At 44.4% G+C, this 18822-nt stretch overlaps 1 protein-coding gene across 1 annotated transcript in view; it reads right to left on the bottom strand.

The window, feature by feature from the left end:
* The window catches only part of VWDE (von Willebrand factor D and EGF domains), a 119791-nt gene that overhangs the window by 58456 nt on the left and 42513 nt on the right, over positions 1-18822 (bottom strand). Inside the window, 3 exon segments of the mRNA XM_040352265.1 lie at positions 2928-3886; positions 6162-6370; positions 18352-18625. Coding sequence (XP_040208199.1) covers positions 2928-3886; positions 6162-6370; positions 18352-18625 — 1442 coding nt within the window.

The following is an 18822-nucleotide window of genomic DNA, read 5'->3' as shown; positions in this document are numbered from 1 at the left end:
GACCGTTTTCATCGGTTAACCGATGAAGCTGACTGATGGTCCGTCGCGCCTACACACCATCGGTTAAAAAAATGATCGTGTCAGAAAGCGGTGACGTAAAACACAACTAAGTGCTGAAAAAAACGAAGATCAATGCTTCCAAGCATGCGTCGACTTGATTCTGAGCATGCGTGGATTTTTAACCAATGGTTGTGCCTACTAATGATCGGTTTGACCTATCGGTTAGGAATCCATCGGTTAAATTTAAAACAAGTTGGCTTTTTTTTAACCGATGGATAAATAACCGATGGCGCCCACACACGATGGGTTTTGACCGATGAAAACGGTCCATCAGACCGTTCTCATTGGTTTAACCGATCGTGTGTACGTGGCATAAGTGACCAAAACTTTTACAGCACCACATCCCTTGATAATGAAAACTTAAAAATAGCTTAGAGGTGCTTAAAGCGGGGGTTCACCCTAAAAACGATTTTCTAACATTACATCCAGCTCACTCTCTACATTGACAGTATGCCGTTTGTTTTTTTGTTTTTGCTGTACATACCTCGTACAGCTATTTTCTTCCCCGGCTTCCGGGTCGGGACTCCTGCGGGAGTGGGCGTTCCTATCCAGCAGGTGATTGACGTGATGACAAAAACGACCTCACCCAGTTGCATAAGGAGCGCCACGAGTTGCCGAAAGAAGCCGAACGGCGGGTTGGCGCTATACGGCGCCTGCGCACTGACGTTCGGCTTTTTTCGGAAACTCGTGACGCTCCTTATGCGACGGGGGGAGGTCGTTTTTGTCATCACGTCAATCACCTGCTGGATAGGAACGCCCACTCCCGTGGGAGTCTCGACCCGGAAGCCGGGGAAGAAAATAGCTGTACGAGGTATGTACAGCAAAAACAAAAAAACAAACGGCATACTGTCAATGTAGAGAGTGAGCTGGATGTAATGTTAGAAAATCGTTTTTAGGGTGAACCCCCGCTTTAATATAGACAGAATTTCTGACAACATTTGTGTGACCGTGTGTATGCAAGACAAGTTTGAGCCAACATTCCGTCGGAAAAAAAAATCCACGGTTTTCTTGTCGGAATTTTCTATCGTCTGTCTGCAATTATGATGCACAAAAATCCACACATGTTGTCAGAAATTCCGACCGGCAAGAACGCGGTGACATACAACACATACGAAGAGCCAAGGAATTTCCAACAAGAATTTTTCTCGTCGGAAAAATTGAGAGCCAGCTCTCAAATTTTTGTTGTCGGAAATTCCGACAGAAAAAGTCAGATGGAGCCTACACACGGTCGGAACTTCCGACCAAAAGCTCACATCGAACTTTTCTTGTCGGAATTTCCGATTGCGTGTACGCGGCATTATTCACCCTTAAGGGTTTTATTAGGGTGAGGTTAGGGCTCTGTTTCAAGTTTCTTCACACCAAACTGGTCCGACGTGTCTTTATGGAGCTTAGGGTTGTCCCGATACCGATACTAGTATCGGTATCGGGACCGATAACCAAGCATTTGCCCGAGTACTTGTACTCGGGCAAATGCTCCTGATGCTTCACCCGATACTTGTACTGTCGGCGATGATCAGTGCATGGGGAAGTTACAAGCACCGATCACCGCTGTATAGATTCAAAAGTAATTTCTCCGCTTCTCTCTACACCCCTCCCCCTGCACGGCTTTCAGCTGCTTTAAAATCAGCGGTTATCGGTGCTTGTAACTCCCCCACACACGATCACCGCTGACTGTCCGGTGTCCTCCTCCAGCCCCCCTCCGTTTTGCTGCAGTCTGTCTCCCTCCCTCCATGTATCCCGCCGTGTATCCCGCGTATGCCGCCGTGTATCCCGCGTATGCCGCCGTGTATCCCGTGTATGCCGCCGTGTATCCCGTGTATGCCGCCGTGTATCCCGTGTATGCCGCCGTGTATCCCGTGTATGCTGCCGTGTTTCTCTCCCCTTCCGTGCTCCTCCTCCACCCCCTGGAAATGTCAGGATGGAGAGCGGGGTAGAAGCCGGTAAATCCGGCTCCTTACTGCTCCGAATGGACAGAGTCAGTGATCACATAACTGAAACATTGTAACCTGTGTTTACAAATGTTTCAGTTTATGAATGAAGAGAAGACGCTGTCTTCTCTCCTTTCATTTTCAGCGCAGCTGATGCTGCTGAGAAAGGGACTGGGGAACATGTGTTCCTAGCAGGGGCGGACTGACCATTGAGGCACTCGGGCACTGCCCGAGGGCCCCATGCCACTAGGGGGCCCCATCAGGGTTGCCAGGCTCATTAAAACCAGGGACAGTATGTAAAAATCAGTGTTTTTTTTTACATCTGTCCCTGATATGTCCAAAACCGACATGCTTTTGATGTGAAAATCCTGAGATTTTAGCTGCCCCGCCTCTGTAATGCCTCCTGGCTTGGTGGCCATCTGTAAACCGGGCGGCCCCATAATCTTCTATTGCCCGGGGGCCCCATGAGTTGTCAGTCCGCCCCTGGTTCCTAGTCCATTTCTCTGTCTCAGAGGGGAGATGTCAGAGGTCTGTTAAGACCCCTGATATCTCACCAAAGCCCCCCCAACAGGGCTGAAAAAATAAATAAAAAAATAAAGAATAAAAAAACAAAAGAATAAAAAAAATTATTGTAGAAAATAAAAAAATAAAGAAAACACACTGACACCCCCCTTAAAAAAAAGCATTATAAATAAAAAAAATTGGAAAAAAAATTAAAAACAAATTGTTAAAGATAAAAAAAAAAAAAATACTGCCACTGTCACATGAGATTAAAAAAAAGTATTGGTATTCGGTATCGGCGAGTACTTGAACAAAAGTATCGGTACTTGTACTCAGTCTTAAAAAAGTGGTATCGGGACAACCCTAATGGAGCCGTCTTAGTACATAGTTGTACATGGGCAACTAATGGAAGGTTTTAACTACAAAGCACCAACTTACCAGACAAAACACTACAGTCATATGAACTATAACCATTGAAGCACGCACAGCCCCATTCCATACACTGTCCATTGCCACTGCACATGTTGGGACATTTCAGGGCTAGAATGATGGGGTCAATGGGTATCCGAGAGTGTTTTGCTTTATCATGTCCGAGTTCCAAAAGTTTCCTTTCACACTCGTTCTCAAGTAGGGCCTCCCCTGCTTCCACCCAGCCAAGGTCGTCCTTCAGCATAATATCCATGATGCACATATCTACCACATTCATGAGTCTCTTCTCTAAAAACCCAACACAAAGTCTCCCAATGCTCGCATTAAAGACTGCCTCTTGGCAAACCGCCGAAGCGTATGCATGAGTCAGTCCTGACGGAGTTGGCCAAGAAGGACGAAATTCACGATGTGAGTCACTGGTGTGATCTTCAGGGAAGAAGTAGCTGAATCCTTCCAAGTCAGTTTGGCTGAGGCTTTGATATGGAAATGTTTGCAGATACTCATAGTAATTCTGACGTTTAGACCGATTCCTAACATGTCCTTTATGATCCCATCGGTTTTCTTGGTTCTTGTTGCTTCCATGGGATTGAGATGATCTTCTGGAAATTACATTTCTTTTCAATTCATTCTTGAGTTCTTTTGGATGGTTAGGATCATTATGAAGGTCCTCCTCACTAGGTGATGTGTCATGTTGTATTGAAACATCGGGCAATGAACGCTTGCTTAGCTCTCGTTCTGGATCAGTGTAGGTGTACTCATTGGTAACATCAAGTGCAGGTATTATGGAGGGAAACCTTACATTCTCCATGCCACTGCAGAGAGAAGCATCTTGCGAATTGCTGAAAAGCATGTTCATAGATGAATGCAGCAGGTTAGTATTTGCCATGCAGCTGCAATAGTTCATTTTTTTGGCGATTGGTGGTGTAAACTCTGGTATTTTGTCAAAGAAACTTTCTCCAGCGGCAATTCTGAGGGAAAATACAACAAAAAAATGTTTTAATGGTAAAGTCCAAACTATAGGCAAACAGGTAAATGCATCTAAGGAATTATACATGCCCTTATTAGTTGTTTGACCAGCCAAAGGATTTGCATTTATGTCCCTAAAAAAGCATAATTACAGTATACTGTATCCGACACAAATGGGCACACAGGTACGTCCCCTTTAAGATGCAGCATTGTGGGCGCGCGCGTGTCCCAGCCGCAAGCTCCGTGAGTCCGACCTCAGGTCCCGCGGGCTCGATGTCCGCGGGGATACCCTCTTTCGTCTCATGGAGAGGAAGAAACGGGGGAAATGCTTATGTAAACAAGGATTTCCCCATTCTTCCTAGTGACAGGACACTGATCACAGCTCCCTGTAATCGGAAATGGTGATCAGTGTCGTGTCACATGTAGCCACGCCCCCCACAGTTAGAACACATCCCTAGGATACACTTGTTGCGCCCTTATTGTGGATTCATACCCTAAAGCCCAACTGAAGTCACAGAAATTATATTTATTCAGATATTGTACTAACACACCTCGGCCAGGATTCAGAAACAAATTACGACAGCGTATCCCCAGATACGCCGTCGTAAGTCTGAATCCGGGCCGTTGTATCTTGGCGCCTGATTCAAAGAATCAGATACGCCAGAATTTGTCTAAGATACGACTGACATAAGTCTCTTACGCCGTCGTATATTAGGTGCATATTTACGCTGGCCGATTCCGTATATTTCCGCGTCGAATATGCAAATGAGGTAGATACGCCGATTCAGAAACATACTTGCGCCCGTCGTTTACGTAAGGCGTCGGTCCGGCGTAACTTTACCCCTCATAAAGCAGGGGTAAGTCATGTTAGGTATGGACGTCGAAAACGTCAGAACAGCATTGTATTTTACGTTGTTTGCGTAAGTCGTACGTGAATGGGGATGGGCGTAGGTTACGTTCACGTCGACTAAGCATTGAGCCGGCGTAACTTAGGGAGAAAATTCAACGTGATACTGAGCATGTGCGCCCATGCGCGCGCATGCGCCGTTCGTTAGGCTCGTCATTTATGTGGGGTCACGATTAATTTCCATACAACACGCCCCCTACCAGCCTACTTTGAATTACGCTGGCTTACGCCGGCCCATTTACGCTACGCCGCCGTAACTTAGGGCGCAAGTTCTTTGTGAATACGGTACTGAGATGCGCTACGCCCGCCTAAAGATACACGATTCTTTCTGAATCCGGGCCTCATTTCCAAAGTATTACCTTCACTCTCCTGTTGTAGAAGTTGTGCAATGTGTCTAATTATGTCTGTGCTGTCCGATAGGCACCACGTTTTGACTACACTGCCCAGCACACTTCATAATCTAACTTCTCCAGTGACACCCGTTGCTTCCTCTGCACCACAAGTCTGGTAAAGAGGGGTGTGGCTGTTACTCAGCTCTGCCAGCACAGAGCACTGGAGAGACAGCAGGGGAAGTGCATTCTTAGAAAAAAAAAAGTGTTGTAATGCATTTCCATGTGAAGCTCAGTTAATAATCATGACATATGGTAATACAGGACTGAGCGATGTAGTGAGAGCACAGAGGGCACTGGAGTCAAAGCATGGGAAGTACATATTTAAGCCTCATACACACGATCGGTCTTCCACCGGACAAATCCGTGGATTTTTGTCCGAAGGGCGTTGGCCGTGAACTTGTTCTGCATACAAACGGCAGAACTTTTTCATCCAACTACATGGTTTTTCAGCTCTTTAGCGCCACCTTTTTCGGCAACTTCTGCTAATGTTGGAAATTCCGACAACAATTGTCCGATGGAGCATACAGATGGTCACATTATCCGACAAAACACGTCCATCGGACAATTGTTGTCAGAATATCCGATCATGTGTACGGGCCTTAAGAAAAAAGGCTAGTACACACGGGCTAAATGTTGGGTCAATAGAAACCGGCCAACATTTGAACCGCGGCTACGGCAGCCGGTCCAACAGAGGCTTCAATCGAAGGGTCATGACCACAAAAGGTCTGCCAACCGGCTCCCAATCAGCGCCCTCAGCCTGGGGGGCGCCCCCTGTCAGAACACCATAGAACAGAGGAGATTGCTGTACTAACATCAGAGGCTCCTCCTAAACTTTTTATTTTTTCTACCCAAAGTGTATGAGGCTTAAGCCAAGTGAAGTTCAGGTAAAAATCATAAGATGGTAATAAAGAACTATACAGAGTGTGAGAACGCAATCTAACTTCAACAGGTTGTAATCCAAGTGCGTATTTCTCTTACTTCCAATGGTTGATGAAGTACAAGTGGCTGCGTGATGTCTCCTCCAGCTGGTCTCCTTTGGTGTCATGGAAATCATTATTGGGGTTTCCATCGAACGTCCCGCAAAGTCCCAGCGTCTTCTTAAAGTCCGAGCTCGGAGCTCTGAGCGTTAAACTCATCCCCCATTCACTAACATCGGCTCGGACAAACGCTCCCGAGGAGAAGGAGATCTAAAGGAAATTTAGAAAGTGAACCAAAGAATATGATTGAGGCCACAAGGACAATAAAGTCTTCATGGATATGGGTCATACTCTAATACTATAGCAACACAAACAGTACATTACACACAAGGCTATAGGCTTATTCTTTGGACAAAGGATGATGAAGCTGATGTACTGATCACCATGGTTGAGTAAAGGCATTATCCATTATCTTTGGCTCAGATAAAGTCACTAAAGGCGGCCATAGACAGTTCAAATCTTGACCAATTTATTTGAATCATGTTTGGGCAGGCTAATGGTACCCAAGTTGATCAATCGAGCCCCTTGAATACAACCAGCCCGAAAATTGCATAATGTATGGCCAGCCTTATGCCCTGTACAGTTTGTGAAGGTGGGGGCGCTAGTGAATAAATGTGTATAGTAGATATTGTAACAAATAAATACTATCAAACTAAACAGCTCCAAAACAAAAATATGTGATCATACATAGAAATTAGTATAATATAAGTGCATAAACCACTAGTACAACAATAATAGGTGTAACAATTGCTGAGTGTGTTACAACTGTGCAAAAGTCTGTATATAATCAAATCCAAAGAAGAAAAGTGCTTCATGCAAAGTAAAGTCCAGCAAAGGAATTCATAAATTCTTCCTATGTGAAGAACCAGATAGACTGTATGACGATCCACCTTCACCAGCCGTATACATAACACCCAAAGTGCTTGATAGATGGATGGCTTCTTACCACATGGAGTTGACCCTTTTTGATTTAAAAAGAGGTCAAATGCGCTGTGTCAGGAATAAACCTGCTTTATGGATGAGTGGATGCCCCTCACTCCCTTGATGTATACAGGCTCTCATGCGGATATGCAAAGAACGAAAAATGCCAAGATAGTGTAATATTGCTTTAATATATAAAAGGATGGATAAAAACACTTTTACATCCCTTTTAAACATCCTTGCATATATTAAAGCAATATTACACTATCTTGGCATTTTTCGTTCTTTGCATATAGTGTAATATTGCTTTAATATATAAAAGGATGGATAAAAACACTTTTACATCCCTTTTAAACATCCTTGCATATATTAAAGCAATATTACACTATCTTGGCATTTTTCGTTCTTTGCATATCCGCATGAGAGCCTGTATACATCAAGGGAGTGAGGGGCATCCACTCATCCATAAAGCAGGTTTATTCCTGACACAGCGCATTTGACCTCTTTTTAAATCAAAAAGGGTCAACTCCATGTGGTAAGAAGCCATCCATCTATCAAGCACTTTGGGTGTTATGTATACGGCTGGTGAAGGTGGATCGTCATACAGTCTATCTGGTTCTTCACATAGGAAGAATTTATGAATTCCTTTGCTGGACTTTACTTTGCATGAAGCACTTTTCTTCTTTGGATTTGATTATATACAGACTTTTTCACATAGGAAGAATTTATGAATTCCTTTGCTGGACTTTACTTTGCATGAAGCACTTTTCTTCTTTGGATTTGATTATATACAGACTTTTGCACAGTTGTAACACACTCAGCAATTGTTACACCTATTATTGTTGTACTAGTGGTTTATGCACTTATATTATACTAATTTCTATGTATGATCACATATTTTTGTTTTGGAGCTGTTTAGTTTGATAGTATTTATTTGTTACAATATCTACTATACACATTTATTCACTAGCGCCCCCACCTTCACAAACTGTACAGGGCATAAGGCTGGCCATACATTATGCAATTTTCAGGCTGGTTGTATTAATTTTATTAATTAATTTTTTGGGGAGCAGCTTATATTAATTTATTTTGGCGCAAGATTTTCTTTTCTTTTATGCCCTGTACACACGATAGGTTAGTCTGATGAAAACGGTCTGATGGATTTTTCCATCAGTTATCCGATGAAGCTGACTGATGATCAGTCGCGCCTACACACCATCAGTTAAAAAAACGATCGTGTCAGAATGCGGTGACGTAAAACACAACGACGTGCGGAGAAAAATGAAGTTCAATGCTTCCGAGCATGCATCAACTTGATTCTGAGCATGCGGGGATTTTTAACCTACAGATGATCGTTTTTTTCTATAGGTTTTTTATCCATCAGATAATTTAAAAAAAAAGTTCCTATTTTTTTAACCTATGGATAAATAACCGATGGGGCCCACACGCGATCGGTTTGGTCTGATGAAAACGGTCCATCAGACCGTTTTCATCAGACTAACCTATCGTGTGTATGAAGCATTACACATACTGGTCTGCGGAATCCTTTCTGTCCTCTTTTCCTACACAGCACACAAATCCTGGAATTTCTCGGAGGCTTTACCATGCAGAGTTACAGCGTACAGATTGCTCGTAATTTGCACCGTTACTAATCCACTAACTATCCCTGACCGCCCATCAGACACTCAGCGCAGTGCAAGCAGATGTAACATTTCAGGATGATATGTCAATGCATCTGGAATGGAAACTGTATATATGTGTCCCCTCTCTGGTATAAACTTGCAGCGGTATTAAAATATTGGCAGAGAATATTACACAATGAGCGGATTCAGTCCAAGAGCGGATTTTGTGATACAGCAAAAGGAAAACTGAAACCGACAATTGTCTGTTTCTCCTCTGTATGCCAAAGTCTTTCCTAACGCAATCTTTGGCAACCTACAACTTGCAACCTACACACAGTAAGTACTCACGTATGAACATCAGATTCCTGGCAGACTGGTCCCGCGTAAAAACACGAGGATGGACTTTATAGTAATTGCGTGTTTTCACGTGTCCGCGTTCATGGGCATAAAACCTAGACATATGCAATTAGTTTCGTTCCAAATTCGTTTTTCGACCAAATTCGACAAATTCGGAAATACTCAAATTAACGAAAAGCCGTTTAACACATTTTTACAAAATTTGGAAATTCAACAATGAAAATTCTCGAATTTCTGGATTTTCAAATTTTCGAATTTACAAATTTTCGATTTCCAGATTTGCGAATGATTGAATTTCCAATTCAAAATTTCTGAATTTCGAACATCCGGAAATAAGAAGGAAAATCCGAAGATTCAAAGGAAAGAAAATCCGAAAAAAAAGAACGACAATCCGAAAATTTGAAAACCCAAAAATGAGAAAATCGAAAATAAATGAACAACTACAGTAAAACCTTGGTTTGAGAGTAACTTGGTTTGAGAGCGTTTTGCAAGACAAGCAAAATGTTTTGATACATTTTGCCTTGATATACAAGCGATGTCTTGATATAAGAGTAGCGTCATGTCACAACTGAGTATGAATTCATTTTTAACCTCTAAAGTAAACTAATGCCGCGTACACACGATCGGTTGACGGACCGTTTTCATCGGTCAAAACCGATCGTGTGGGGGCGCCGTCGGTAATTTAACCATCGGTTAAAAAAAAGCCAACTTGTTTTAAATTTAACCGATGGATTCCTAACCGATAGGACAAAACCGATCGTTAGTAGGCACGACCATCGGTTAAAAATCCACGCATGTTCAGAATCAAGTCGACGCATGCTTGGAAGCATTGAACTTCATTTTTTTCAGCACGTCGTTGTGTTTTACGTCACCGCGTTCTGACACGATCGTTTTTTTAACCGATGGTGTGTAGGCGTGACGGACCATCAGTCAGCTTCATCGGTTAACCGATGACAACGGTCCATCGGTCCGTTCTCATCGGATGGACTGAACGTGTGTACGCGCCATAATAGTCATGAATTTAGAACAGTACCATCATCCAAAATCTAGTAAAATAGCACGAGGACTCAGGGAACCCCAAGGACCCAAGAGAACCACAAAACAGGGTGGGCAGGGAGGACTTTTTCGGTACAAGATGAATGGGTGAACTCAGAAAAGAGCAGTTATATATATATAAAAAAAAAAAAAAACGATTTAATAATAAACATCAGACATAAAAGACAATTAAAGCAGTACACATATCGTGACAACCGATCAAGTCACCAAAGGTGCAGTCCCCAGGTAGGGGATCCAGGTGAGTGTTGGAGTCACGGTGCGAGGGGTCTCTCTACTAGTTTCACAATAAAAATCGCTTCGTCAGGAGAAAATCTAACAGCAAGTGTCCCATCAGCTCAAACGCCCAAAACAGCCACGGAAATAATATCTCCCACGGCGGCCAAGGGGGTAGATATGGAAGGGAACCTGCGTAGAATACAGGAAATACATATATATGGGGTCCCAGGACCAGCGGTCCCAGTGAGTAGTCATGCCATCGCCAAATTGTTGCACACGCATATGTCCTGGGACCCAGGACATTCTGAGCACTACCGGACCTCAAAGTGCTTTCCTTGACCAGTGTTTAATTGGTAATATAGCCTCGTATGTAATTACTTTTGGTTCCTCACCTGTACCTCTTTAACTAAACAGTTTGGCTATAGCAGCACTACTCACTGGGACCGCTGGTCCTGGGACCCCATATATATTTATTTCCTGTATTCTACACAGGTTCCCTTCCATATCTACCCCCTTGGCCGCCGTGGGAGATATTATTTCTTTTATTCTTTTTATTAGATGTGTTTTATAGCAGAAATGTAAAAAAAAAAATAGTTTTTCGTTTTTATTTATTTTTTATTTTTTTAGAAGAGTGCGAAAAGAGGATATTTTACGGTGCAAGGGGTAGAGCATAATTTTATTACATATAAATATATAAAAACAGAGTTCAATCAAATTTATAATTCACGGTGGTCATTGATAAACATTTTTTCAATTTAAAACACACGGAGAATGCAAATTCCCAACATGTTTTGCGATTTTCGCTTCTTCAGGGGAAGACAAAATACGTACAAATGATCTCCCTTTCTTTGGTTCAAAAATTACTGATGTGGCTCCATACATTGGACCTCACCAATTTATTTTAGGTCTTTTGACCCCCGTTTAATATTCCCTTACGGCCATACATCATGTTTTTTCATCCAACAGTCGCCTTCCGGGCTCATATAGCCTCTTTTTGTGACCGTCCTCGGACCATTGTGGTGACCCCTCCCTAGGGTCTGTACATCCATCCATGTCCATGGGAGATATTGAGCGCCCGACTCTGTGGGGTGTGCGGGTAAGCATACTTAGACTGCCCCCCCCCTTTGGAGTACTCCTTGGCCATCTGCCACATGTCTATGTTACCCATATGTTTATGTATTGTTCTCTATACATTATACGTGGCTAATTTAATTATTTTCTTCTACCTAGTTATAAACTTTTTGTACGGATTTTGCCTTCCCCTGAAGAAGCGAAAATCGCAAAACATGTTGGGAATTTGCCAGCTCTGTGTGTTTTAAATTGAAAAAATGTTTATCCACGACCACCATGAATTATAAATTTGATTGAACTCTGTTTTTATATATTTATATGTAATAAAATTATTTTGTATTTTCTTAAGACACATTCTTTCTCATCATTACTGCTCTACCCCTTGCACCGTAAAATACCCCTTTTCTCTCTCGTCTCAAATTCAAAATTTTCTTTTGGGATTAGGTGCCTTAATTTATGGGTGATTCTATTAGTGCTTGGACAAATTATAAATTTATTTGTTTTTTTTTGTTTATAGCACAAAAAATAAAAAAAACAGTGGGCATTGAATACCACCAAAAGAAAACTCTATTTGTGTGGAAAAAAAATTATACATTTATTTTGGGTACAGTGTTGCATGACCACGCAATTGTCAGTTACAGTAACGCAGTGCCAAAAAGAAAAAATGGCCTGGTCATGAAGGGGGCTAAGGCTCCATTCACACTAATGCGTTTTTTCTGCATTTTGCAGAAATGCAGGGAATTTTTTTAACATGAGTTTCTATGAGACATGTTCACATCAATGTATTTTCGTGCCTCTGCGTTTTTGGAAAGGGTCGGGGACTTTTTTTTCTGCAAAATGCAGAGTTTTGCATGTAATAGGCTTTTGCCGCTTTTTTGCATTTTGCAATTTCCTTTATTTTTTGCTGTACATTCACTTTATATAACTGGAGGGGGCCGGGAAGCCGGTTGCCGCATTCTTAACAACCAATGAGTCATCAGCTGTCAGTGGGCTTCCCAGCTGACAGCTGAATGTAAAAAGAGAAATGCGTGGACAGATCAGCTGGATGCAGCATCGGAGGAGGGTCATCGGCGGGAGCGGCTACAGAAGAAGAAGAACACAGGACAAAGAAGACAGGAGAAATAAAGAGCAGAGTCCCTCCCTGCCTCAAAGCACCCACCCCCCCCATGTTGAGGGTATGTGGCCTGGTATGGTTCATAAGGGGGGCGCTTGCTCGTCCCCTCACTTCCCTGACCTGCCGGGCTGCATGCTCGGATAAGGGTCTGGTATGGATTTTGGGGGGGACCCCACGCCAAAATGTAAAAAGGAAAAAAAATGGCGTGGGTTCCCCCCTTCCAAATCCATACCAGACCCTTATCCGTTTCCAAACTAGACCCAAGGGCCTGGTATGGACCTGGGGGGGGCATGCTATTTTTTCAAGTTTTTTTTTCCGGCAATTCTCTTTTTACATTCAGCTGTCAGCTGGGAAGCCCACTGACAGCTGATGACTCGGTTATAAACACAGTATTTGCATGATGGATGTGGGTCTATTGAAGCCTATTACATGCAAAACTCTGCATTTTGCAGAAAAAAAAGTCCCCGACCCTTTCCAAAAAAGCGCAGAGGCACAAAAGACATTGATGTGAACGTGTCTCATAGAAACTCATGTTTAAAAAATTCCCTGCATGTCTGCAAAATGCAGAAAAAACGCATTAGTGTGAATTGAGCCTTAGCCCCCTTCATGACCAGGCCATTTTTTCTTTTTGGCACTGTGTTACTGTAACTGACAATTACGTGGTCATGCAACACTGTACCCAAAATAAATGTATAATTTTTTTCCACACAAATAGAGCTTACTTTTGGTGGTATTCGATCACCTCTGGGGTCTTTTATTTTGTGTGCTATAAGAAATAGCCGCTCCCGCCGATGACCCTCCTCCACTGCTGCGTCCCGCTGATCTGTCCATGCTAATGTCAAGCATTTCTTAGATAATGATGGGGGCGTGGCCATCGGATGACCTCATCCAGAGGCCCCTCTCCCTTGTGACCCATCATTCCCCAGGCGGTGACATCACAAGGGGATGGGGCCTCCGTGTGACGTCATCCAGTAGCCACGCCCCCATCATTATCTAAGACATACCTGACATCAGTGTGGAGAGATGAGCGGGATGTAGCATCAGTGGAGGGTCATTGGCGGGATCGCCGGCAGAGGAAATAGAACACTGGACAAAGAAGACAGGAGAAAGAATAAAAGCGGGAGAAGGAGAAGCTCGGAGGAGGAAGATGCGGGAGAAGATGGAGGAAGAAGCAGGAAAGAAGAAGATATTTTTAATTAAAGACTTGTCAAAAACTGTATTTTTTCACACTACACAATTTTTTTTAGTGAATGGGTAGGAGTATAATGTCCAGGGCCGGCCCTACCATGGGACCCGATGGTACCATTGTACCAGGCAGCACTTTCAGGGGGGCAGCAAATTTCCTGCCTGCACGCCATCCCATTCCGCCAGCTCCACTCTCCACTCAACTGTGGGGCTAATTGCCACCCGACCGCTCCTCCTGTTCCGCTCTCCACTCCACTGTGAGGTTAATTGCATGAATAGAGCCATAACAGGTCCTTTTTATACTCCTATATACATGTATAGAGCCATGATAGGTCCACTTTAGTTATCATGATATAAAATAATGGATGTGGGGGCATTTTGGTGGGCGTAATTTTTTTTTGGGGGGGGGGGGGCAGCATTTCATTCTTGGTACCAGGCAGCACAATGTCTTGGGCCGGCACTGATAATGTCCCCCATACTCATTCACATAGGGGGGAGGCCGGGGATCTGGGGGCCCCCTTGTTAAAGGGGGCTTCCAGATTCCGATAAGCCTCCCGCCTGCAGACCCCGACAACCACTGGTAAGAGGCCCTTGTCCCCATCAACATGGGTGAAAGGTGCTTTGGGGTGGGGGGCGCAGAGCCACCCCCTATGTTGAGGGCATGCGGCCTGGTATGGTTCAGGAGGGGGGGGTGGAGCTCGCTCGTCCCCTCCCCTTCCTGACCTGCCAGGCTGCATGCTCGGATAAGGGTCTGGCATGGATTTTGGGGGAGACCCCACGCCAAAATGTTTTTGAAAGAATCCATACTAGAACTAAGGGCCTGGTATGGATTTTTGGGGGGGACCCCACGCTGTTTATTTTTTTCACATTTTTTTTTACCGGCAATTCATTTTTTTACATTCAGCGGGGAAGCCTGCTGACAGCTGATGACTCATCCGTTGTTAAGGACATGGCGGCCAGCTTCCCATTCCTCTCCCTAGCAACCAGCTATATACAGTCTAAAAAAACCCGCAAATTGCGGCAAAATTGCAGTAAAAACGCGGCAAAGCACCGCAAAAAGCACTGCAGAAACGCTCAAAAGCAACATGCATAGATGTGAATTGAACCTAAATCTTCTGGATGGCAAGTTGATACACAGCGAATGTTTTTGCACCTGTGTGTGTGTACAGGTCCATTAAACATAATGGTATCTGTTTAGATCAGTAATAAAAAAAAGCCACCAGAATGCCTAAAAACTTGGCATTTTTTAGGCAACATGTTCCCTCCATATACAAGTCCCGGGAAAACCATCAGTTTGAAGACAGCAAGGCATGCTTGCACTTGTAGTTCCCTGTCGCTCCACAACAGTTGTGAAGAACTGAGTGAGACGGCGAGGCTGTGCAAAGTGCAGCAACCCAAGATATCAATCCTAGCAATCTGATTGGTTGCTGTCTTCATGCACATCATTCAGGACTCTATGGAGTTCCTCTTAAAGAGCCTCCAGCGGGTGCACTGTGACATCCTGAACACATCTGTTTTCTGGATACAACATTTAAACTTTCCCACAGGCAAACAAATTAACCGCTTCAATGGGGGGGGGGGGGGACATGAATCACATTTCAAAGTGATACTATCCCCCCCCCCCCATCCCCCCCATCCCCCAGCCAAGTGTAATAAATCACTTTAGTATTCCATGTCCTTCAAGGAATATGTACATATTAAAGAGGACAGAAGAAAAAAAAGTTATTTATCTGCGCAGAACATGTGGGGGTGAAAGTTACGGTAATTTGCATTTTCTTATAGCAATATTGGTGCAGCGGCTGGAATAGCTATTTTGTAGGAAGGTTCTTGGTTCATATCTTAACCACTTCAGCCCCGGAAGAATTTACCCCCTTCCCGTCCAGGCCAGTTTTTGCGATACGGCACTGCGTCACTTTAACTGAGAATTGCGCGGTCGTGCGACGCTGTACCCAAACCAAATTGGTGTCCTTTTTTTCCCAAAAATAGAGCTTTCTTTTGGTGGTATTTGATCACCTCTGCGGTTTTTATTTTTTGCGCTACAAACAAAAAAAGAGCGACTATTTTGAAAATAAATAAATCATTTTGTACTTTTTGGTATAATAAATATCCCAATTTAAAAAAAAATATTAAAAAAAATTCTTTATCAGTTCAGGCGATATGTATTCTATGGCCCGGATTCACATACATTGGTGCATATTTATGCCGGCGTAGCGTATCCAATATACGCTACGCCGACGTAGCGCAGAGAGGCAAGCACCAAATTCACAAAGCACTTGCCTCCCAAACTGCGCTGGGTTCCCTCGGCGCAAGCCGGCGTAGGTGGAAGAGGGCGTGAGCCATGCTAATGAGGCGTGTCTCCATGCAAATGATGGGCCGAGCGCCATAAAGATACGAATAACGAACGGCGCATGCGCCATCCCGTGGACGCATCCCAGTGCGCATGCTCAGAATCACGTCGGAACTACTCCCTAAGATTCGACGGATCACTGCCTACGACGTGAACGTAACCGGACGTATGACTTTACGCGCACTGCGTCGGACGGACGTATGTTCGTGAATCGGCATATCTCCCTCCTTTGCATATGTGCATTGAAAATCAATGGGAGCGGCAAATGCGCCCAGCGTAAATATGCGCCCACGATATGCCGGCATAGACAAGTAACGTCGGTCGGATGAAGCCTATTTTCAGGCGTATCTAGTTTTGTGGGCACGGCGCACAGATACAATGGCGCATATTTACACTTATGCGGCGTATCTCGAGATACGTCGGCGTAAGTGCTTTGTGAATCCGGGCCTATATATTTTTGGTTAAAAAAAAACGCAATAAGCATATGTTGATTGGTTTGCGTAAAAGTTATAGCGTCTACAAAATAGGGGATAGATTTATGCAATTTTTTACTAGTAATGGCGGCGATCTGCGATTTTTATTGTGACTGCGACATTGCGGCGGACAGATCGGACACTTTTGATTCTTTTTTGGGACCAGTGACATTTATACAGCGATCAGAGCTAAAAAAAGCCACTGTATAAATGTCACTGGCAGGGATGGGGTTAACACTAAGGGACGAATAAGGGGATAACCGTGTTCCCTAGGTGTGTTCTAACTGTGGGGAGGGGGGGTACTGACTGGGGGAGGAGACCGATTAATCTTCCTACTTAGTATGAACACACAATCTCTCTCCTCTGCCCTGAGAGATCCGGGATCTGTGTGTTTACACACACAGATCCCGGTTCTCGCTCTGTCACGAGCGATTGCGGGTGCCCAGCGGTCATCGTGCCCGCCGGGCACGCGCATTGGCTCCGGGGACACGCTGCGGCACCTGCTAAGGCGTCTTAAACAGCTGACGTTCAGCTACGAAGGCTCGTGCAGGGGAGCCAACCTGCTGGTCGGGAAGGGGTTAAAGCGGAACTCCAGGAAAACAGCTAAACACGCAGATGAGATGCATATATGGGAGCTGTTTTAGATGCCAAAGGATTGGCATTTCTGTACATCCAGTCCTGAGATTCATACAGCTCTGCCACACAGCACAGCCCTGTTTGACAGGTCAGGAGACCTTATCTTTCTCTGTTCCACTTACAAGGCTTGCGTCATGTGATATCCATATAATGTCCATATGACTGTATATATGACTGTTGTTATCCATTATATTGTATTATATAATTAATATGTAAATTATCTTACCATTACTAGAGCTGTATGGAATACTGATGGTCCAAAAAAATCTCCTGAGGAAGCCATTGTTGGCGAAACATGTTGGGATACAACATTAAGTACTGATCACCTACTATATATGGATATCAGTGACCATTAAACATGATTTGTATCATGGTCTACAATTTTTTTTTAACCCTATATTTGTTGTTGTTTGTAATAAATTTCGATATTTTTTTATTCTTTATTGTTCTGGGCACCATTATAATCCCAATCACCCTGTTACAGGGCTGGACTGGGACAAAAATTTGACTCTGGACTTCATCCAGACTGGCCCACTTTGACAGGTCTCTCCCATGGTGGCTGGACAACTTCGGCCCCCCCCTCCCCCTGGTCACCCAAGCCCCCTCTCCCTCTTCACTAACCACTAGCCGTTCTACTTTATTAGAGTAGAAAGGCTGGTACTGGTACTCTTATAGGCAGTACCAGTGGGGAAGCTAGACATTATTTCACCTGGGGCAAAGAATTAGTTCCTGCCCCCCTCCCCCCCATGGGACAAGATTAGGCAGAAGTGAGAAACTCCCAGGCCATAGCTGTTGAGTCAGCTGTCTGTCCCCTCCCCCGTGTTCCTTCTGGTCCCCCTCATGCTCCTCTGTCACCCCCCCTGCTCCTCTGGTCCTCCCCCTGCTTCTCTGCCCCCCCCCCCCAGGTGAGCGCTGCGGGGAGGGAGAGGAGGTGAGCGATGCAGGGAGGGAGAGACAGAGGAGCGAAGAGGGGGGCAGTCCGCTGTCACTGAAGCCGGCCCACTAAGCCATTGGCCCACCGGGAAACTCCCGTTAGTCCCAATGGTCAGTCCATCCCTGCAGTGTTACCATTATTGCTTCCTTGTGCTGCTTCTCCCTTTGCCAGCCTGAGCTTTTCTGTACAGGCTGATACAAGGTCGACACCAGGAACGGATAAATATCTTTTGTTAGTTTATAAGGTGGTGACCCCCTACCGTGATCTTTCTTCCAAGGTAAGACTCTGTAATCCGAAAACCCGGCTCTGTAGAATCCTGACTCTTCACGGAGAGGTGCGGCTGGGACTCGTGTAGCTGTCCGCTGCACATATCAAAGGTGATGGTGTCACCCCCTTCCCTGGCTACAAAGCCGCAATTACAGGACGCTGGGTGGTCAACACTCCCGCAGTCCCACTGCCGCACGTGAACTTCGAAGTCACGGGAGGTGCTCTTATGCAGGACAAAGGTTCCAGTGTTGAAGTTGTCATAGTACCTGCGAAAGACACATTTTATTTGTTACTATGAAAGATTTCTGTAATGTTTATAGACCAATAGATAAGATATAGTCTGAAATCTAATCTACATCTAACTTTACCCTAAGACTCCATGCATGCGACTTTGGACCCAAAAGTCGCATGACCAGTCGCACCCCATGTTTCTCTATCATATCTGTGCCACTTTAAAGTAGTT

Source organism: Rana temporaria, chromosome 5, assembly GCF_905171775.1.
Source record: "Rana temporaria chromosome 5, aRanTem1.1, whole genome shotgun sequence".
Taxonomy (NCBI): Eukaryota; Metazoa; Chordata; class Amphibia; order Anura; family Ranidae; genus Rana; species Rana temporaria.
The sequence above is the reverse complement of the archived record's forward strand: the minus strand, read 5'-3'. Positions and strand labels throughout refer to the sequence as shown.